We start from the raw sequence: 24,462 nt of genomic DNA, 5'->3' as shown, positions 1-24,462 counted from the left end.
GTCAAGAAATACACTGTGCACCATGAGCAGTGTTTACTATTGCATAATATATTGATGTTTAGTTCAACAGATGGCGCTGCCATTGCGGTTAAAAAACTATTTTACAAAAAACGTGTTCTTACCTGTCACCGGTAAAAACGCCTACCACATTTTTATTTTTATAATTGTTACATTAAAACATCCGCATATTCGAATGCAACGTTGTATCATCAAAATTTGAAAGACTTGTGATTTTGAACGAACGAACATTTATATTTTTATTTAAATAGATTATTATTACTATGATAATATCTCGTTAGCCAATTTGTACAGAAGAGACAAAAACAGCAAATAATCTTAATTTTTTAAATTAAGTTAATAAGTTATATTTCAATGTGTCTTGTTTGCACCGCGTGCTGTAAAATAATAAACAATACAATGGACTTTTATAACAGTTAATAGGAGTTACAGCCGAACAAATAACAGAAGTGAAACCTACATTAATCATTTTCTCATCCAGCGTGTATTGAGGCTATATCATTTCATCACCAAATAACACACCCGTTCTGCTGATCACACTAATAACGAATCGTTGACAATTGACATCCTCGTGTCGCCAGTAAGACAATGTCACCTCATTGTAAATGTGACAAATAACAACTGTTGTTTGGTTCTGTTGTAGGTGGGATTTACAATATGATTGATACAAATACCTCCCCGGTTAAAATCAAACGGGTGTTTAAAAAATCTATACCTACAACCGTCAAATTTTAAATTATACCTATCCTATAATGAGTATTATTGTTAATGATATGTAACATTATTGGTTTCATGTGAATCATCGATAATTGATACAAATTCCTATTTTATTTGATTTTAATTTATATTGAATTATAAATAAAAACACTTGTGTTTTTTACCACTTGAGTATTTTATTGTTAGGTATTAAGTATTTTATTTACTTTCGGAAACTACAGATGCTTACTATGGATGGGTTTAAACATGACCTGTTGATATTTACCATAAACTATTTATATTTAAACCCGTAGATGGAAGCATATGTAGCTTCCGAAACTAGTCGGAACAATATAATACTCAAGTGGTAAAAAAACAAGTGATATTTTATAGATTTATAATTTTATCATGTCTAACCACAAAGTGAATACTGAAACAATAAATAAAAGTTTTATTTATTTATTAATATTTATGTCTCTTTTATACTTAAAAGTGCTCAGGTTATGAGTCGAAATAATTGGCGGATATGTATGAGGACATTCATGAATGTGGAAGAGGCGAATAATGAATATAAAGAAAGAGTGGTGTGGCGTGACATTCTCTTTGCGGACTCCTGCGGAGAAGCGTCGTGGTGGTCAGTTAGTTAGTAATCATTAAAGGTAGCCATACATTTTATAAGCATACTGTACTTTCAATTATGTAAGTAATATAATAAGGTAACTACTACATACAACAATTGTGTACGTATTGCGGCGTAATGACAGCGGGGCTCGCGACAGGGACCCACGAAAGTGATCATTATTTTCCAATTCACAATTGCTAATTACATAATTGGGTATCGACCGCGACCCGCGTCAGGTGTGAAGGGGCGACACTCGCTACAGACTGCAGCTACCGAGTATGTGTGAATAGGTACTCCATACGGCAACCCGATACCATGACGCCTGCCTGTATGTTATAGGTGCGAGTACGTCGTACTGCTATTACGGAAGCGACCCCGAGAGGAGATTTTTTAAGGCCCAATATACGATAAATCGTAAGTTAATTTTATTAAGGCCCAGGTGACATTTAACGTACTCGTAATTGATTTTTTTTGTTGCTGAAAATACCATTTTTGTATTGAAGATTTAGCTCCAGAAAAATTTTCTTCGAAATAAATATATAGTTTTGAAAAGAAAAAGCTATTGAAACGTAAGGAGTTTAAAAATATTTTTTCTTTATACTTATTTTCTTTTAAAATTTCAAATTAAAAAAGTTTAAAAAAGTCATATAGTACCAATGATACTATTAACATCAAAAGATTTAAGTCAAAGATTTAAAAAAATAAGAATCGTACTTATTCATTGATAAATTTAATGCATTCAAGGTATTTCATAATTTAAGTTGAATTTTATAACAATTATCTTTGTAAAATATTAGGAATCTAATTATAGGGAAAAAAACAATGCATATTATTGGTAGACGAAATATATACCTACCGTTTTTATACGACAAGCTTTCTAGCACTTATGGCATTTGACTGGCTTAGATGATCACTTTGTATACTGTGTAAAATTCGCCATTCGTATTGATTTAAAAAAAATATATGCACTATTGTAGGGTAGGATACCCTTCGTATCGCATTTTTAATTTTGATAGATGTGATATCAGCTGACGGTGCTGCCATAAATTAAGAACGAGTTAAAATAATTGAGTTATGAAAAAATATTGACTTTTGAAGCTGGCATGCTTTTTTAACGTTTCGAGAGTGAACATCGCACTATTTTTAGCTTTATCGTGTAAAATTGTTGAAAAACATAAATATTCATATCGAAATGATCTGTTTCACACATGGCAAATTACAGACTGACAGCTTTTAACGGACGCGCAATAAAACACGTTTCGATTACAGTGCGCGCCGCACCCTCGGAACAGTGGTGTCGCAATTAGGCGACATCGTACACTTTTTAAAATAAAGTTTGATGTTGCGCTCACCAATTACCCGACATGACTTCCGATAATTACTTATATCTACACATCGAACAAATTTTTGAAAAATTCCGACTATAAATTATCGATTTTGAAACGAGACTTGCATAGTTTAATAAATGATTAAGTCATTAATTTTATCACTAGATGTGGTGTAATGGTAAGCGTTATAGCTACCGCGCTGGCGGTCCCGGGTCGATTCCTAGGGGGGTGGGTGAAAATAAATATTAGTAATTTTATACTATAATATTTATTCAATATTACCCTGGGCTGGTCCCTGAAGCGCGGGGTGATCCCGTTGCCTTTATCTAAGAAACGTTTTTTGACATCTCAATATAGATGAAGAAGAATGTGGAAGTGGCATTTATAGGGCTTACAACCGCCATAAGCTTGGTTAAGTGATCACTTTATGCACGTGTAACATTCACCAATTCTACCACCCATGATTGACAATGTAGGACAATATACGACAAGTTTAGTACCTACCTTATGTGGTATTGAATTAAAATGAAATGTAAAATAGTTTGAATTTTTCGCCACACTGAAAAAGAAACTATACCAATATAAAGTTTTAAGCGAAACGAAAACTCAAATAATGTCGATAAATACCATTAATCCAGCAAAATGGTAAAATCTAACACATATAAGCTCTAATGAATAAATCATCTCGCCTTCATTAGCAGTCACGCTGGAAAATTTATTTATACGCAAACGGTTTACGAATTGTGAAAAAATATATATAAGTCGGCAGGTAGGTACCGTACGAGTATCATGCGACACGACAGAGCCAGCAGCCGCCGTGCGGCCGCGGCGCGACCCGATGTTCGCACGGTGCATGCTCGCCGGTAATTATTACCGACTTATAAAATGTGAAAAGAAAACAAAACCAATAAAACAGTAACACCTCGTCAGACACGGCGCGTTCCCACAGGCGAATTAAAAGGTCGGATCTCGGCTGCGGAATTGACACAAATGCAGGGCTGCTGCAGCGAAAGGACGCAAGATGTGACGAATCGTGTATGGAGGCATGCTTGGATTTTAAAATTCGAATGTAGGGTCTCAATTTGCACTAGATACAATTGTCTAACTCTATGAAACATGTATCCTTTCACATGAAAATTAAAGAGTTTATGCTCCTCAAAAAGCTTATTTTCATCTCACCAATGTAACGAGTGAAAATCTAGTGATTTAAGTAGGTACAATGTTTCGAAATTGGATCATATATATATAACTTCCGAGAATTTGAGTAGCGTAATTGTCAATCATGTGTAGAATTGATGAATGTTACACATGTGTAAAGTAATCACTTTAATTAGCCTATGACGGTCGTAAGCCCCGTAAATGTCCAGACCATTTTGTTATTCATCTATGTTCAGACATCGAAAAATAATATGTATCCTTCTTGTGATGATATATGGTTTTGAAACGATCACAATAACAGCCTATATCATACATTAACTAAAATGTGCGCAGCAATCAATGGAACCGCAAATGTTATTTTAGATGGGAGCTGCATTTATTATTTATCTTGCTTGTTATGTAAAAGATTCATGGGCCATTAAGTGGATTTTGGTTTTATCTAACTTAAAAAATACGTTTTATCTAAAAAATACGTTGGGCATCTGAGAGACGTAATTCCAACTGTAGAAATCAGACGCCAATCAAACTTTTTCGATATAACGGATCGTATTGCAAAGTCAAAGTGGGTATGGGCAGGTCTGTGGCCAGGTAGGGAACCGGTAGATGGACATCCAGAATCCTTAAATAGAGAACAAAATATAAACATAATTCCTATCGCTGGCAAAAATTGGACAAGAGCGCCCCAAGAAAAACACGCATGGAAAATATGGTAAAGGCCTACATCCAGCAGTGAAGAGATGGATGAAGAAGAAAATTTTTTATTAAATGTAACTGTAATCTAAAAAGGTTCAGCTTCATTCATAACAGACTGCTGAATGTGATCATGAAAACTACCCAAATAAAATCTTCAAAAGGTTGCCATTACATATTTGTTTATTTAAAGAAAATACACAAATTTAAATCAATTTATTGGTCAAAATATTCTTTATACTCTAGCCGCCATCTTTCCAACGATCATTCAAATACTGAAGAATAAGAATACCAGGGAATCCATGTTGCAGGAGACGATGTCGTCATAAAAGACAACAACCCAACCTGTCTGGATCAAGGTGATTTTTACGGAAAAATAATTTAAAAGATTTTTTAATTATTTTTGGCAGCCCTGTTTTGCATCACAATGAACAGGGCTACTGATGAGCGGTTCGCGTGAGGCACTGAACCGTCGCCAGCGGTTGTCAACCATTATGTCAGGACACGAGAGATGCGCATGTAGCCGCTTGTGCATTCTGCATACCGCGCACTGCACACCGACCGCTGCATTCTGCCCAGTGAGCTTGCCCAAGTGCGCTTAGCTCTCGAGGAAATGCTCAGAATCGAATTATAGGTTACCGAAGAATAAACACCTTGAATATTTAGGAATATAATACATCCAGAAAGCATAATGTTAATAATAGTGAAGAAGTAGTATGAAGCTCTAGTAATGTGCTTTCCGTTTAGAAAAAGTTAAAATATACATATATATATATATATATATATATATATATATATATATATATATATATATATATATATATATATATATATATATATATATATATATTTATATATATATATATAAATATATATATTTATATATATATATATATATATTTTTATATATATATATATATATATATATATATATATATATATATATATATATATATATATATATATATGTATATATATATATATATATATATATATATATATATATATATATATATATATATATATATATATATATATATATATATATATATATATATATATATATGTATGTGTGAACTTTTCTGCTCACACTTTAAGTCTCTTTTAAAATCTCAAAACGTTACGACATTGAAGTAGTGTTTTACGGGAAAATGGCGATATGTAAATTATCCTAAATCAATATTATTATTAATAATTAATGAAAACACTTTGTTTTTTACCACTTGAGTAAAAAACAAAGTGTTTTCATTAATTATTGTAACATGTCTTACCACAAAGTTAATGCCGAAACAATAAATAAAATATTATTATTATAGAATAAATTTTCAATCCTTCTTAGACCACCAAAACAATTATATTTTGAGATTGATGTCAACAAATCACGGATTTCACCATTTCATATTTTTTTATTTATTAAATATAACCTTTTACTGATAACTTTTTACTACTGGCATTTCAAATGTGTTTCGTTGTTATAGCTTATAATTCAGAAATATTTGCATTATTGATAAGCAGCAGTTGTCACGATCTCCCTTCCATTTAAATCTCCTTATAAAATATAATATACTTAAATGAGTACTTTCATTCATGATTTGAATACTCGGATACAGGGACATTATTTCATAAAATCCATTGTGAAGCAACTTGATTCACTACCGTGGAAATATTTTGTTAGTAATGGAAAAGAGCCCCCGTAATAATTCTTTAATGCCATATTATTTACACCTAACAAAAAGCCCACTAATTCCATTGAAACGAGTGAATAAAACGATTTTACCAGTTAGAACTCGGCTACTGGTGGACGCGGACTGGGCGGCCTACAAGGCTCGGGCGGCCCGGCTCAATGAATGGGTACTAATATACGAGTATATACGTCGGCTCAGGCTAAGCTTGATTTAGATTATAAGAAGTACGTACAAACATAGCGGATGCACAACAACTTGCCCCTTCTGAGCATAGCTTTAACGATCGTATTAGTATGGTATATTAACGACAATTTTAGGAATATAAAACAAACACTTTTTTTTTACGTTTTTTAATGTCCAACACTTTTTTTAAATGGTTTTAAAATAAGTTCCATTAGTTCTGAAATACAGATGAAAAGTCTCTTTTTGTTGGTTAATACATTTTGAATAAAATTTGGTAAACTTTATTTGGCAGGTACAAACATTTAATTTCTTACAAAACTTATTTATTGTTTTTGCATTAACTTTGTGAAATAACACTATGATTCAATTTTTAAAACTTGTATGTGATCACTTTTAGTTTATCAATGTAAACACAACTAGTAAGCACGACGAGAACTACATACGTTCTCATCAACAGGTGAAAATACCAACTATATTTACACTAATAAAGACAATAAGTAGTGTTATACAAGCGATTTATTTTTATATCTAAATTCTTTTAAAACCGTTATTATTGATAAAATTCGTCTTAGACTTCAAGTTATAGTTTACGAGAAATGAACATGATAGTTAAACCCTGTCAGAATTATAAAACTCTCCCAACACCCTGATTTATTTTAAATAAAGATTGTTGGTTTTTCGTCTAAGACAGTGAAAATCTTATTCAGAATACATCGAATAAAAACATTTGAATAAATGCCAAGAATTTCCGTTATTTTTTTTATTGAGAGCGTGTACATAGGTTGCATGCAGTGAAGGGTGGTTTCATTACTAACTTCTTCTTTTTATATCATGTCAGGTTCCCGGACGTCGACTATCACTTGAGAGTAATTGTCCCGGTCTAGGGTAGCTCTAAAAAATGCCTCAACTGTAATGATCCCTGTCCAATTTCGCATATCCCGCAGTAAAAATCAGAACTCCTAGCTCCAAAATAAATGAGATTCATTACTCTATTGCAGATATAACCCTTTTGTTTAAACACGTTACGAGAAAATTACATTTTTACTAAATGAAATCACTTCCCTATTTCGGTAGTGTAATGACAAAGGGGTGTATCTGTCAAATTTTTCATTTTCTAAGTTTGTTTTGCAAAATGTCTTAAATATTGTATTCCGTAATCTGGAAAAAGGATATAGCTGTAGTACTTATTTAGTTTTATTAAGATATAAACATATAAAAATACATAAAACAAATGAGCTATTTAATTTCACAAGTTTGTTTGTGCTCTCCTGTAAAATTTGGTCTGAGACAGATATACCCCTTTGCCTTTACACTACCGATTTCATCATCATCAAACCCTTATCCGCACACCAATGGTGCATAGGGCACTGCATATAAACGCAGTGTTATCTTGATCGTTAACACATGAAGGAAAGGTGATCAGCCATCCGCTTCACGTACTAGTCCAGGGTGATATTGAATAAATATTAGAGTGAAAAAATCACTTATATTTTTTTGACCCCCCCCTGGGAATCGAACCCGGGACCTCTAGAATGATAGTCGAGCGTGCTGACCATTACACTATGGAGGCGGACACCTATTTATGCAAACAAAATATATTTCAATTCGTTTTAATCTATAACGCGGAAGAGAATGAATTGTCAAACAAAATAAAATTTGAAACGACGATAATTAAAAGATAACTCAACAGCAAAAGGGGGAAATTTATCTCAAGTCGTCGTAAAGTGGCTGAGAGAATACATTAAATTTTAATATACCGTGGACGAGTTTGCAGGTAATCTCGGGAGTGAGTTTTTCGTGGCGGACGACCATTTGGTACCTCATTGAGTACATTGTTATGGAGGCAACAATAGTGGTGGCCTCAGCATTATGGAGTATATTCACAGCGCCGAACAATACGTGTTACGTATCGGTATATTAGTAGTTGCTATTCAATTGTTGTTACCGTGTCAACAGCGTCACGCATTTCAAGATTAATTACTTCGATTCATAGACTATCAGTGGATATAATAAATAATACATCGCTAGCATTTAAGGCGTTCAGAAGTATGTAAAGGCAAATTGAATTAATCATCTTGGATATTACATTTTTTCTCCGTATATTAAAACGCTACCAAAAAATAACAATGATTAAATGATTTTTTTTTTAAATAAATAATATATTCAACGTAAATAATTTAAAAAAAATACAATACCTTTTATTTGAGCTTTTGAGAAGATCACAATTAAGTAGGATCATAGGATTAACCTACAAAAAACTAGTTTTTTTGAAACACGCACAATGATACTGCAATTCTGCGAAATTAAATCACCTCCTTATTTGTGGAGTAATATTGTTTTTTTATTTCTCGTAATTAAAACGCGGAAGAAAATCAATTGCAATGATAAAAAACACAAAAAAATACTATTAAATTTTACTTTGATATTACCTACCTTAATAAACTTAAATTTTTCAATAAAAAAAGATAATATTTCACGTATGCCTGTTTCTTATAAAGAAAATACAAAGAGCTATCATTTTTTGTTCATTTATAATAGTTTTTTGACTGTATATCTTGTATTAAGTACTTGTTTTCATAAAACAAGATTAATTTCCCGATCCGGCCCTAGTCAGGGTCCTCATTATACTGCCATTGTGCCACCGCGCTGACAGCAGCTCTCAGTGAGCTCTCCCCGGAGTGTGGCAGGGCAGGACTAGTGCTGACTCATTATCGAGAGGCATTCGAAAAAGTGATTAAAAATATATTTTGATAACCTACAAAAACTGAAAATATTAAAACCTACAATGACCTTAACTTTTTTTTGTTTTATTGTCGTTAATACATTTTATTTAAAGATTTTTTTTACCATTGACTTTATTTTTGATCAGTCAATTATCCACATACAAATCTCAAGAATAACAAGATATATTTTTCATATGTATTTTTATGGTTTGTGCCGATATATTTCGTTTTACGTACTTGCACGTTGTTCTGCATAGATGCAAACTAAATCAATATGCCTAAATGTTGCATAAAATCTGTTACAAAAATTTATTGCATCAATATGAAAAAATAAAAGTCCTCCATCCCTGTTCTGTCAGTCAATATTATCAACAAAATAACATACAGTCGAACTTGGTTACAGCGAACATAAGATATTTACAATTTCATTTTATTATAATCGTTGCACGGTATATTTATGATTTGGGTAGGCACATAAAAAAATATTAACTGAAATATTATTTTAAATAACCAAACAAATGTTTTCCAACTATCGCAAAACTATTTTATTGGCGATATTAAGATATATTATTGTACTAAATCCGCGAAATTCTTTACAAAATGCTTTATCATTTTGATTTTTTTTACAAAAAAAAAAATATTCAAAAATATTTGTGAGGTTTTAAACCTGACCTCGAAGATTAAATTAAAATATGTTGATTATCTTTATTTCTAAAACAATTCTTTAAACGTGAAGAGACAGCTTTTCGTTATTCATTGATGTGATTAAAAATTATTATTACCCTACGTACCTTACCGTACCTTTATTTTGACCTATTTTTCTATTTTTCTTTGCCCAATTGGGTACAGAAAATAATAAAAACGGTCTCAAGTATTTATAAACAAAGGTGCCATATTTTGTCATTCTTGTCGAGGTTTTTATATCCAAGTCAGACTGTATTATTTGTATAATGTATCCAACAATAGGAAAGTATTTTCACGGGTAACAGATTAGTATGAAAGCTTACAAAGTGAGCTAACAACACCCGACCGAGAGGGTGTGTGTGTTGGTACATGCATACATGCACCGTGCGATAGTGTGAGTGACCTCAGACCGCCACTAACGACTTGGGTAACCTGTCAAAATCTTGGCAGGAGCTTTTTTGTATTGGGAATGGGATCCATCGTTCGTACCTCCGATCATATTATTGATAGAAATAACTTGAACGTTCCGTAACGTGAAAATACACATCACCAACATTTTAACAGCTATTTTGTAATGCATACTAATAATAATAATTTTTTTAATTGATTCGGCATTCACTTTGTGGTAAAACTTATCCATTTTTAATTAAAGTTCTACTTAGTAAATTACACTATTTCTTCAAATCTACTGTGACACGTGTATCAATGCATTCCGTATCATTTTCAATGAGATAGATTGAATATAATTTATATTTGAAGTATTAACTTGGTGATTTTCCATTTTAAGATTAAAATGTAACTTTGTTTTAAAATCACTATGATTATAGTGATTTTAAAACAAAGTTACATTTTAATTACTAAAATTTTAGAGTAGAGGCCTTGGGACGTTGAAGGTTGTGCATGTTCCCACTGATAAGAAGACAAAATAATAACAAAAGTTAAATAAATAAATAAAAATAAGAAACAGCTCCCACCCCCCCCCCCTTCAACCTTCAACATCCCAAGGACCTAACTCTTAATCTAATGTAAAACGCAGAAAAAACGAAAAGAAAAAAAATATTTCTAACTATGTGTCACATACATTCTTCGCAGCTTTAAAAACATAACATATCCTGTAAATATGTACCTAGGTATCTAACCAAAAAAAAACATCTATGGCGTCGAATTTGTGTCACGTTATTATAAAAAAAATTTAATATTATAAATGCATTCAATATTATGATAAAGAGTAGAAGGGTGTTTTTAAGGGGTAAACAATATATTTTTATTACGTCCCTAAACAATCCTCGGCACACATTTCCAGAATGGGCCCGAAATGAAAATATTTAACATAAAACGAAGGGCGGTTTTATAATATTCATATTTTAAAAACGTATTTATTGACATCAGCGAGTTTTGGAGAGCAAGTGACAAAGGATATTCGGCTTTTATGAGGAACAGGTGTCCTGTAACAATAAAAACGGTGACTCTAAATCAACCTATGGGACAACTTTATCACTTTTGTACGTACAAAAGCATAAAAATTTAAGGATGAAACGTTATCTTTCTTTATGTAGGTGAGAGCTAATTATGTGCGTGATATATGGATGTAACTTTGTACATAATGCAATTGATTGTCATTTATATAATATAATAATAATAATAATAATAAAACCCCTATCCGTACCCCAATGGTGCATAGGGCACTGCATCATATAAACGCAGAGTTATCTTGATCATTTACATATGAAGGAAAGGTGATCAGCCCTCCGCTTCAGGTACCAGTCCAGGGTAATATTGAATAAATATTACAGTGAAAAAATCACTTATATTTATTTGACCCCCCCTGGGAATCGAACCCGGAACATCCAGAACGGTAGCCGAGCGTGCTGACCATTACACTACGGAGGCGGACAATATTGTTATTGAAATATTATTAAGATATTAGTTCCTGATTGAAAAACATTGTATCCAAGTGCTGAAATATGTACATAATAAGGTACAAATTCTAGTATTCTATAGTCATTACTAATATTCTGTTTTTTCTTCCATTTCCTTCAAATATATTCTACTACTTCACCTTAAAAATATGGAGCACAGGATCGCGCCTTCAAATAATTTATGATTGGGTTAATAAAACCATATTCTTAATTTGTAATTATGTTCTCTTATGTTTCTTTGTTTTTCTTTTTTCTTATCCCTGTTCAAGCATTATCTCCCCACTGATTTCTAACAGACATCAAAAGGTACAAGCCTAGATCGTTCACACTAGTCTGCTTTTTTTTGGTTGGTTGGAACATATTGCTTTATAGCAATAAGCCCGCCAATGTACACACATATTGTACAAAAGTTCAAAATAAATAAATAAAAATAAATAAATCCTTGATAATAACGGTAATTATTTTGAAATTAATAACAAGCCTATTAGCTGTAAATAAATAAAAAAAAACTAACAAACAAACCATCACACCCCTTCCACAGATGTAGGCATAGAGAATAGATTGCCACACCACCCTGTCTTTGCAAACATTCTTCGCCTCTTCCACATTCACACATCTCCGATTATTTCAACTCTTGACCTGACCGCCATTTGACATACCTGATCATGCCAAGATCTGCTCCTTTTTCCAACGATATTCGCTTTTTAAATTTGTTTTGCTGTTATTTTCTCACTCATTAACTCCACATGTCCAAACCATCTCAACACACCTTTCTTAAATGAATGAATGAATATTCATCTTCTCCAAACCCTATCTGCACCCCAATGGTGCATAGGGCACTGCATCATACAAACGCAGTGTTATCTTGATCGTCGAAGGTGAAAGGTGATCAGCTCTCAGCTTCAGATACCAGTCCAGGGTAATTTTGAATAAATATTAGAGTGAAAAAATCACTAGTATTCAACCCAAATGGTAGCCAAATGCGCTGACCACTTCGCTATGGAGGCGGACGATGAAAAATATATTAAAGGTAAATTACCGCACGGAAAATATTACCCAACAATACGTTTAATGTTGCAATTCAGGATTGAAGGCAGTTGCATTATGAATAATCAGAATTTTCATGATGATATACCTACTTAATAAACCTTTATAAAGACCAAGTCCCGCACGATCGAATCCCCCCGAGCTATAGAAATCGTGTATGACAAAACACCATTTAAGATAATTTAAGGCTCACCCTGATTTATTAATTTTGATCTAGGTAACCATATATTTTATCCCCGGCTCAGCCATAAAAATCGGTCAGGATTTATACGAGCGGTTCTCAGGTGTTGAACTAACTAGTAAAAATGTCAAACGTGGAAACGTATGGCCCATCCGACTGCACAATAGTTAACCTGGCAGTATTTTCTACTGAGCGTGCGCAGTAAAACTACCACGACAGGCCCGAATGCCGTGTGTTGGATACTCACTTACGGGTGTCATCACAAAATGACCCACATGACCCAAACCATCGCGGTAAGTCAATATAATCTGAACGAGATTCTTCATAATACTTATTCTTTGGTATTTTGTGGACTAACTTCAATTATAAAAAGTATAACACTCGTATAAGACCATATGACAGTTTATCAATGTAAACATGACTAGTTTTGAGAACATGACATGACCCAAACCATCGCGGTAAGTCAATATAGTCTGAACGAGATGTAACGAGATTCTTCATAGTATTTATTCGTTTGGCATTTTGTGGAATAACACAATTAATAATAATATTTAAATATGAAAAGTAGGTACAACATGACTAGTTTCGAGAACATTTGTAGTTCTCAAAGCTAAGTGTTTTTATATTACTAAAGTTTAAAGTGATCATGCAAGTGTTTTAACAGAGAACCTTAATATTTTATTAAAAAGTAGAATGTAATAGCAACTGGCGTCGCAAGTTTTATTCCCTCCAATAATAAAATTAATTCAAGACACATTTATTTTCAATTCGTCTGAGTGTTTGTGATAAATTCATATCAAACTTCTCCTTCCTTCTTTCCTTTCTTCCTTGCATATCTACTATTCTACCTTCCAATAATATCATTTCTAGCATTTCATTATATGTTTTTACAAGCATTTAAAAAACCCTTTTGACTAATTTTTCAATTTTGTCTATAAATAAAGCATTACAAAATTTTAACCGTGGAAAATTTTTAACCGATCTCATTGGCCTCCTGATTTTTTCTCTCTTTTTAATTTGAAATCACTATACGTATTTGAAAATCAGTGACTCGATGAGATACTAACTAATTACTTAGAGGATATATACAATGTTACACGTTATCAAATTGAAGAACAAGAAAAACGAATTATGTTTGTGTTACCCCTTACGTGTTGATGAAGCAAATTTGATCGTGTTATTTCGATGCCATTGTGAACAGATAATGTAGACTTTCGGGATGAGAACGTTTCTGCAGTTGATACTTTATGTGGCCGCTCGGACCCTTGTAATTTATGCAAAATGAGGTGGACATTTATAGTGCGGGTAAAAGTAATGGCGAGCAGCAGGTGATCAAAGCTTTTGATAAATAATTTTACACATCTACATACAAGCTTATGCCCAAACACTTCACAGAGCGGAATTGGAACAACAGATTCTGCCGGCCTGAGGGGATAACCGAGCTATTGGTACGCAAGACTTATCTAGCGATATTCAAACGTAGATGCCGAACAAAGAACTAAAAATTTAAAGTGCAAAAAAAGATAGGATAATATGTATATGGATACGCAAATAAAGATACGATATTATAGTTTTAGCAAATTATTTAGTAATAATATCTTATTTCTAAAAAACATACATGTTCTAAGTTAGAGTTTTTACTACATTTGTATGTACAAATATATGTAAAGAGTCTATATTGTAGTCATACAGGAGAAAGTGACCAAGTGCATTTTTTACAAAAACGTAATTATCGACTATTTGATATGGGAAGCAGATACAGATAGTTTGAGAATCGCCAAGGAAGAAACATCCCCGAGTCCGGGAGAGAGTAGGGAACAATGAGTCATTTAGTGATTTAGATTGATGCGATACTGCGAGCCATTAGACACGGAGATTGTGCCACGGCAGATAGCTAAACACCCACCAGTGGCGTAACGCGATCAGATTAATGGCCTTGGGAGGGGGACCGTGATTCAGTCAACTACCCAACTATCCCCCGCTCCCCAATCTCCAAGGGATGCTGCGGGGTTAATTGATATACTGATTGTTCGAGTGGACGGGACGTTTGACTCGATTTCATTACAAACAGTTACAGCGATGGGGCGAGCGCGCCACATGATCGTCTTGATGGATCGACGGCATTATGATGGGGAAACATTTTTATAGCCTCGTTGTGTCGCAACAAGAATAATTTAGGGGCTCTTATTGACAATTAATTATAGAATGTAAATTGGAATATGATCATAGAACAAATGTTATCATCTTTCTTTAAGGGTGAACTCACAAATATTATATAGGTACAGCGCGAGGTGTAAGCTCGCGCACAATTTATTGGAATTTAACTTTTGTTAGAATATATAAATTAAAAACTTATAATGTTTATATCTCAGTTTTGATAACTCTTTTCTTTTCAGAACCATATATTTATTTCGGATAAAATCAATAAAAATTCAAAACGTAAACAGTGTTTTAAGCAAACAAAATCACGTTAAATGTTTGAGTTTCACTTAGTACATAACACTATTTCTTAAAATCTATTGTGACATCGTTTTCAAAACACCGTAAGGTGTTTGAAAATGATGTGCAATGCTTCAAAACAAGAAATGCATCAAGTCACAATATATTTTAATAAACAGTGGTAAATACCAAGTAAAGCTTAAATTACAAATGGGTAGATTTTACTACAAAGTGACTGCCGAATTAATTAATGAAACGTTAAATATTACCCGGGTTTAAAGAAAATTAAGTCGCGGACTATAGATTATCCCGCCATAACATTTCAAATACTGTCCACTTCAAGGATTTGTTCGACTTCAACACTAACTTAAAATATTTATACTTCTATAAATATTGTAGGTAGCTGTAATAAGGTATAATCATTAAATTGTCTTTCTTAATACAATTGTTAGCTTCGTGGTAAGATAGGGGGAGTTTTTAGTTCCCTTTTGTAGGTATATCGAATCGCATTTTTTTACATGACCGCACGCTACTGGCACCTCTGTCACGCAACTATCCCAACCGAAGAAAGTCATTTGCCACAAAACATGTCGCTTGAGGTTTTTGTTTTGTCTTACAAAAAATGGAAATAATTCTTCACATACTGGTAAACTTCGTTTTACGCCGGGGATCCGTACCGAGAGAAACCGACATAAAAATACTGGCGTAAAATAATCACAAATATAATAAACGATATAAAGTTAGGTTATGTGACAAAATTCTAATAACAATCTAACATGTTTATCTCATAGAGGTCATCTGTTAACTTTTCTATAGGAGAAAAAAAACGAGTTAGATCGGCCGTTTTTAGGGATATTCTCATTTTCATTTTCTTTTCTATCCTCCCTTTCTTCTTATTCGAAATTTTCTGATTGAGGATGATCTATTTCATCAACTCTTATATTTCTTGATTTTTTTAATGCTTAAATATTTATTTTTGTCCGCCTTCGTAGGTCAGCACGCTCGGCTACCGTTCTGGGGGTCCCGGGTTCGATTCCCAAGGGGGGTCAAATAAATATAAGTGAATTTTTCACTGTAATATTCATTCAATATTACCCTGGACTGGTACCTGAAGCGGAGGGCTGATCACCTTTCCTTCATTTGTAAACGATCAAGATAACACTGCGTTCATATGGAGCATTTCCCTATGCACCATTGGGGTGCGGATAAGGGTTTTATTATTTTATTATTATTATATATTTATTAGCTGCCTTAGAAGATTTTCCTTGCTTACTATGTGGGTACAAGGATCTATAGCATATTCAGTTTTTATTTCTTAAAAATAAAAGTGGATGTGTATAGTTGACAAATAATGAATAAATTTATTTCTTCATTAGGGATACCCACGGTCGGCACCAACCGGCGTAATTGTGAATCGGCGTAAATCGAACCAGAGCAAAACGCGTTATCTAATATAAATTATAAAAACTTATTTCTTCAATGCAAAAACGATGTTTAAAAAAAATCATTTACGTAAAATGTTACCTGAATTAAGAGAAAATAAAGTTGCGACTTAACGAATACTTGACCTTAAAGATTAAAAAATAATAAATGCTGTAATAAAAAAAATTATATTTCTGATAACGTTCCTACCTTCCAGTTTTGGTGATAATCATCTCTGTGCCTAGATCGTGGAATTTGTCCCAAAGGTCCTTGGTCTCTAGACGACACTCTGCCTGCAGCAGCTCTTCACAGTTGCAGCGGGGGGTGGGGGCCGGTCTCGGTGGACCAGGGGAGGAACTGGGGGAGGGGGAGGACCTTTCGCCCGCGTCTGAAAAATAAAAATAAAAATACTGATTGTTTTACGCGAATAATTTGATCAAAGTCTGAGCACTTCAAACCTGATGACGGCAGAGAGGATGGAACGCCATACATTCCTAGCTTCCTCCGAATCCATACATCTAGTCTTATATGCTCTCCGGTTACGTAGACTTTTGACGCGACCAGATTTTAGGTTCTGATTGATCTGGTCTCTTCCTGTTCTGATAGAGTAAAATTGAAGTATTTCAAATTTGAGTCGCTACCTGAACACGGGGTTCTGGAGCCTGAGAGGGGCGAGGAGCTGTGCGAGCGGGGGGAGCGCGGGGAGTGGGGAGGGGGGATACCTCCCTCCCCCTCGTCCCCCTCGCCATCCGAACAGCGCTCCACGTCCACGTCAGCGTCCTCCTCTGCGCACAGGCTGGACGCCGGGGAGCCGTGCCGAGCGCCTCCTAAGGACAAAAAGAGTAAATCATAACTAAAGAGAAGTCGATCATATAATGCTTTCCATATTCAGTAATACCCCGCTTAACGACACCCTATTTAGGCTGTTTCTATATAACGCTGTTTCACAATAACGCTGTTTCGCTATAACGCTGTTTCGCTATAACGCTGTTTGAATAGGGCGATTTATTGATTCGGCGAGCGTGCCTTCGCTGTTGTGGGAACGATGGCATGGAATGCTCTTCCACCAATATGAAGAAACAGTAAGAATGAGAAAAAAAACAAAAACTTATTCATTTGCTAAATCATTTCCATTACCTCCTTTTCCCCAATTCATGGTACTATTTTACAAAATTAAGCTATGTAAATTATCCTAAATTATTATTGTTATATATATATATATATATATATATATATATATATATATATATATATATATATATATATATATATATATATATATATATATATATATATATGTGTGTATGTTATGTGTGTGTGTGTGTGTGTGTTTCTCCTGTACAGGGAGTGTGATTGAATTACAACCCCAGCTCCTCAGGCCTATGTGAATATCAAACACAAACACCTGAAAGTGTATTTGTTAAATCAACTCTGCTGGCGTTAGGCTTAATTCGACGATTTTTACAATTTTAATGTTTAATTTGGTAAAATTCAAGTTAAGTATAATTTACACGACCGCCTTCGATGTTTCGATGAAAGTAAAATACAAATAAGTATAATGCAAGTTATTATAAACGTAGCGATACAAGTCGTGACAACTTTTCGTGTACCTACTTTTGCTAACAAACAAGTGGGCCTGGTAGAAAGTAGATATCACGCACCTTAAGACACGTTCTTAACAAATTTGCGAATTCGTAATCCTGTAACGAAATCTCGTCGTATCAAACTTTAATCCGGACCTGTCTAACCCCTTTCTGTCGCCGCAGCCACCGCGTCGCCAGGGGTGCACCGAGGCTTACCGAAAATACTAAAATCTTATTCACAATAGATAAATCCCGAGTACGCCACTGGTAGGCTGGAGGCTTTACAATGCACGCGGATGTTTTTTTTATTCTAACGTATGTAAAGTAGGGTAGAATAATATTTTTGCTGTATTAGCAGTCGAATTTCTAAAAATTAAATAGTGTTTATTAAAAAAAGATTTCTTCTAATGGTTACACGCGTGTAAGGTGATCATTTATCTAGCCTGTGATAGGTCATAATCCCTGTAAATATCCAGACTTCCATATTCTTCTTCATCTATGTTGAGATGTCAAAAAATAATGGGTACTTCAAAAATCAAAGATTCATTACGTATTAAACATTTTTTAGTAACGATAATAAGGCGAGATATTTAATTAAGCGAAAATCAATAGTATTTTATAAATAGTCTGAAATGTTAAGGTTTGATATGACCCCTATGTGATAGAACTAGATGATTATGAATTTGGATTCACTTTAAGTTTTCAGTGTAAAATATGAAACGGAAAATAATTTTTAAGTTTTTTTTTGTTGAATAGATGTTTATACTTAAATAATGTTCATTGCATACAAACAGTAATATACCTACCGCAAATCTATGTTGGTAATTGTTTGAATTTTGTCTGTTTTCAGTAGGTATAACCTAACCTCTCTTTTTTCTGATCACCCATTAATGTAAATGAAAAGATAATATGTGTTCATACAATAGTCCACTTGCCAATAAAAATCCATATTAATCTCAATCATGCACCAATAAAATATATATTGACTTCAACTTAATTAAATATATTTTAATAGGCTTTTGTCACGATGTTGGTTTATTGGCTAATAAATTAATATGAAAAATCACAAGACTACCGATAACATTTTTATAGAAATCTGTAGGGAACTAAGGATTAGATAAGATATTCCTCCCGTCTGACAAAGATCTATTTCTCATGTGTTCGTGTAAGTAGGCACCTTTATCATAGCTTATAAAAGGTTGAAATGAATGGGGGTTATTAAACTTTTTTCTACTCGAAATAATTTGGTTAGTTAGTTTTTATAAATTTGTAGAAAAATCATCAATCCCTTGACATCGGTACAATTATATTTGAAATCTGTGGAGATATAACAGAGATCTAAAAGATTAAAATGTTTAAATTTTAAATGGCGCGAATAAAAACAAATCACAAGGTGAGAAGTTTCCTCGTTCTAACATGTATTAAATCAAGAAATACTATGATAAACCTACTATATGGAAACCAAAGACCACACCACAAAATAAATTTAGATGAAGTTATTTTTAATATAAGTTGATGGTACAAGATGAAGCTAACTTAATAAAATTAATAATGTTTAATAAGTGAATTTTGAAAAGGAGAATGACTGATAAATTATTGATTGATTTTCATGCCAACATAAGTAATAATCATAAAAATATTACCTATGTTCAATCCGATCTTCCCACTCAGTACAAATACCATATTTTATCGAAATTAAGACGTCATTTGTTATCTGAACAATATTCTGAACAACTGTCTCGTTGTAGATGTGACGGGGAGGGGGTAGGGAGTTTAGCGGGGGTGGGGGAGAGGAGAGGAGAGGATGGATGGGTAGAGGTAAAGGTGGAAGGCAGGAGAAGGATATGAAGGAGAGATTATCGCGGATTAGCAGCGCAAATACAACACTGACACGATGAATAATTAACAATGTCGGCTTCTGGAGATCGATAGGCAGCTTTGGTTCCATGTTCTGGCGCTCACCCCCACCCCACCCCCCCCCCTACAAACCCAAACCCTTATCCACCAAATTACTGCCTATATAGGTGTAACTATGTATAGAACCAAGGTATTTATTATCTACTAGCGGATAACAGTCGGCTACCGACGAGCGTTGTATGCTGGGCTGGCCCATTGAGTCAACTTTCGTCGGCCTTCGGGCCTCTTAAGGGCTTCATTTATTCATAAAAAAGAGAAGAAAAAAAATATGTTCATTTTAAAGAACATCTTAACTTTCCGATTCATTTCAATAATAGATAATTGCTTAATTTTTTTTAACAAGATACAATAATTTACCACTATCAAGATAAAGTGTATTTTTTATTGTGGGTCAAAATAAATCAAAGTGATATTGAACTAAAATATTGGTTAAATATCCAAATAGACTATTATCTATAGCGCAGAACTGATCACCTTATCTTTGTGTAGTTGCCGATCAAAATAACACTGCCTTAAGAGAGTTATAAAATAAGAAAACAATGCACGTATGTATATTGTATTGTATTGTATATATATTGTAAATTTAATGAAAAAATAAAAATTAGTCTTGAATACTCATTGCCCCGTTGTTGGTTAGAAAATTGGCTAGAGTCATTGATATGCATGCTTAAATAGTACCTTCATTTAAAAAATCACCCAGTTTTTCGCCCCGGTAGTATGTAGAATGAACAAAATACTGTTTTTACATTGGTATTTTCTAATTAACTAACAAATATACGAGAAAACCTTATGAAGTTATAAAATATATATCTGCAAGCTTTTCTTGTAATGTAAAATTTCATTTATCGGTTCCGTCGCGATGGAACCAATATTAACACTATTCGAATGATGAATGTTTTAAAATTTGTGTGGATTAAGCTTGATTCGAAAATTATTACCTCAATTATACAATATAAATGGATGGAAATCAAAATATTCATTTATTTATTCTATCTTTTTGCTATTATGCATATGTGTATTTTCCCTGACATATTTTAGATGTCAAAAACATATACTTTTAATGGAAGAGAAGAATAGATATTGTTAAAATTTTGGATTACGATGTGTCACTAAAAGGTTATAAGCTCTAGGCCCACATTACTTGTTAATATTATAATAGCGTATACTTTTTTTATAACTTCATAATTCATTTATTCACAGTTCTGATTCTTATTTTTCTCCTTCTTCTTCTTACCCACATCCGCACCCAATGGTGCATAGGGTACTCCGTCAAATCGAGTATATGTCAAGTTGATCGTCAAATATAAAAAAAGCAATGTAATCAGTCGTACGCTTCAGGTACCACAGTCCATGATAATATTTAATAATGTGATTATAATGAAGAAAAAAAAACACTTATTTATTATATTTATTCTGATCCCCCTTGGAATCGAACCCGTAACTTCCATCATGGTAGCCAAACGCGGTAACCATTTCACTTTACCTACACACTAGGTACAAGTTATTACGATTAATTTCATCTGAAATATAAAGTATTCAGAGTGGTATTTTATAAAAATTAATGTTCATTCTGTCTTCTTTTATATTATTTATCGATTAAAAATAATAAAAGAAGTTTAAATATTGATTACATAATCATTTTCATAACAGATGCGAAAAATGTTTGAGCATTTAATTATTTTTAAACTGTAAAGATACATGTAACAGATTAAAAAAGTTAATAAAAATATTCCTAACCGAAATTACGCTAAAAAAGTCAGTTACAACAGTTAGTCAGAGAAGAGACGATATATATAATAATGGTTGCCCAATATTACGCCAAACAGAAACGACTAAATAATTATGGATATTGGTATTTTTCATGATTGATTGGTATTTTAAAATCGTTCAAAATATAACGTATTCAATAAATTGTAGGAAGTTTTTTGGCGAAAATATTACAGAATGATTCTTATTCAAACTGGGAATGTTTGGAAAATAAAAATAAAAAGTTTTTAATAGATCAGCGTTTTAAAGTAAATATAAAGAAATATAGTCTTCATAAATTATGTACCTAAAATTTAAATAAAAAATACTACTTTTTAGTTTTTTTTTACCTATTTTGTTAGAAAATATCAAATGAAGTTTTAATTTATGTATCCAAACGCAATTAGATTCACATTTTTTTTAAATAAAACTTAATGTGACACCAATTTGTCAAAAATGGCTTTTGAGATGGTAAGTTTTTTTTTGTTGTTGATTGGTTGTAATAAATATTTGCATAAATGTTCTGAGAATATTACTTAATTGTTTAATATAATATGGTTTTAAAAAGCAAGAAAAACATATTTATACCTAAAACAAGGTAACTTTTAGTACCTACCTACGTAGGTAGAAAATACTAGTAGATACTTATACTAGTACTGTAGTATCTAATATTTATAATTTCTAAACATTAAACATCTGTGGATAGCTGTATTCAAATTATGTATATAAACAAAAAAATATCATCGAACGCACGTCGATATTTGTGGAAGTCCTCACCAAAACGTTACATTACCATTATAAATGATTTTAAGTAATATTAATTCTAGCTTGTAAAATTGTTACGTTTTGGTGCAATTTAATGATTTCGTATTGGTTTAATACAGGATTGGTCACGTTTTGTCACTTTAATTATTATCACTAATTTATTTATTATAAAGATTTCGATAGAATACAGTGAAAAGAACAGATTTGCATTCAAAAGATTTTTCGTGCTATATTTGAAATGTATCTTTTTAATGAGGGCCTCACATTTGATTCTGCTCCTAATAGCACCAAAAAATTACAAATAAAATAATAAAAACTGGCCTTAATTTTCTTTAAAACGTTGCTTAGGTACCGAGTACCTACCTAGATATAAAAAGTGATATGTAAAGCAAATAAAAAAACTTATTTGAAGTTTCTACCTATACTGTCCGTTCCTGGCGAAGGCCTTCTGCAGGGAACAGGGCGTCTCCCCGCGGGCTGCGCCCCCCGAGACATGATGGCGGCTATGGAAAAGTCCGTAGCCCTAGCCTTGGGAGCCCCCAACACCAACTCCTCCTGCATTGTACCAAGCAACATCTTCACTCTTCTGTTGTCCTTATATTACCACACTGACACTTCGGGGAAAAATTACTTATTTCCGTAATTTCATCATGAAGTAACAACTATTTAGATTTATGAAAATATAAATGACGCGATAAAATTGATGTTATCTATCTAAATAGTAAATATCGATGATATTTAGTAAAGATTAATATCTTATTATTATAATATACAATATAATTATTGTTATTCTTCAGGTAGTCCGTAGGTATCGTCCAAAATGTATCCGTCGGCGGAAAATGTCACTTAACACTGCATTGAATATAAGCGTTTAAAAAATGACGCTCCGATATAATAAACACAGTATGTAATTGATTTTTAAGAATTGATTGAAATTTCAATTATAATTTGGGAATTGATTTAATTTTTATTATTTAATCGATTCACATTGGATAGAAAAGTCACTATAAATGTCACATATAATTAAAACGGCAGTCGATTTTCGTTCACGTTGCGTAAGCGTTGCACAAATGTTTGTAACTGATAGCTAAACGTTTTTTAAATGTCACAAAATCGATCGTAGGAAAAATCAGAACGCTGACAGATGTCAGTCAAATCCGTTCTAAATTCGAACGCTCGCAAAATTCAAATTCTTGGCCGCTCGATAATTTCCCGGTTCGCAAATGCTACGAAAAAAAAACAAAAACACCGCGGTAGGTACCGGAAAGATGGGTGAAATTAAAAATAAAACTGTCACTTTATTCGGGTGTGGGATGTGCAGGCCGTATGACTGCTCGTCTGGCGGCTGGATGCGCACTGAGGAGCGCGCGGGCCAGCCCGAGCGGCGAGGGGGCGGAGCTCCGCCACTCGGGGCCCCGCCCCCCTTTATTCCCACAGAATTTTCCCAACGATAACAACGTCTTTCGATCCGAACTTCAATTTGGGAAATTTATAGTCTACTGACGCGATTAGCATCGCAGACGCCGGTGAAAGCATAGACAATTAGTGTCGTACTTAATTTAGGGATAATTAACATTTTAATGAACACAATTATTTTCGAACAATATGAGACCTCATTATTTTTGGAGAGCAGCATTTAATAACTAATTCTTTCGT

The 24,462-nt window shown here is 33.2% G+C and overlaps 1 protein-coding gene and 1 non-coding gene across 2 annotated transcripts in view; both read right to left on the bottom strand.

Annotated features, from left to right (window-relative positions):
- mid (midline) overlaps positions 1-23,549 on the bottom strand; it is a 94,287-nt gene extending 70,738 nt beyond the window's left edge. The window contains exons 1-3 of the mRNA XM_088270730.1: positions 23,226-23,549; positions 17,437-17,622; positions 17,006-17,183 (exon numbers count right to left, since the gene is read on the bottom strand). Of these exons, the coding sequence (XP_088126856.1) occupies positions 17,006-17,183; positions 17,437-17,622; positions 23,226-23,382 (521 nt within the window). The 5' untranslated portion in view covers positions 23,383-23,549. The remainder of the gene's footprint in view (positions 1-17,005; positions 17,184-17,436; positions 17,623-23,225) is intronic.
- On the bottom strand, positions 7,876-7,950 carry TRNAD-AUC (transfer RNA aspartic acid (anticodon AUC)). The gene has a single exon. It is a non-coding gene; the product is annotated as a tRNA-Asp (tRNA).
- Positions 23,550-24,462: the final 913 nt, after the last annotated feature.

Source organism: Brachycentrus maculatus, unplaced genomic scaffold (assembly GCF_059751285.1).
Source record: "Brachycentrus maculatus isolate JH-2025_06_01 unplaced genomic scaffold, ASM5975128v1 h1tg000395l, whole genome shotgun sequence".
Lineage (NCBI taxonomy): Eukaryota > Metazoa > Arthropoda > Insecta > Trichoptera > Brachycentridae > Brachycentrus > Brachycentrus maculatus.
This window is presented reverse-complemented; position numbering and strand designations above follow the sequence as displayed.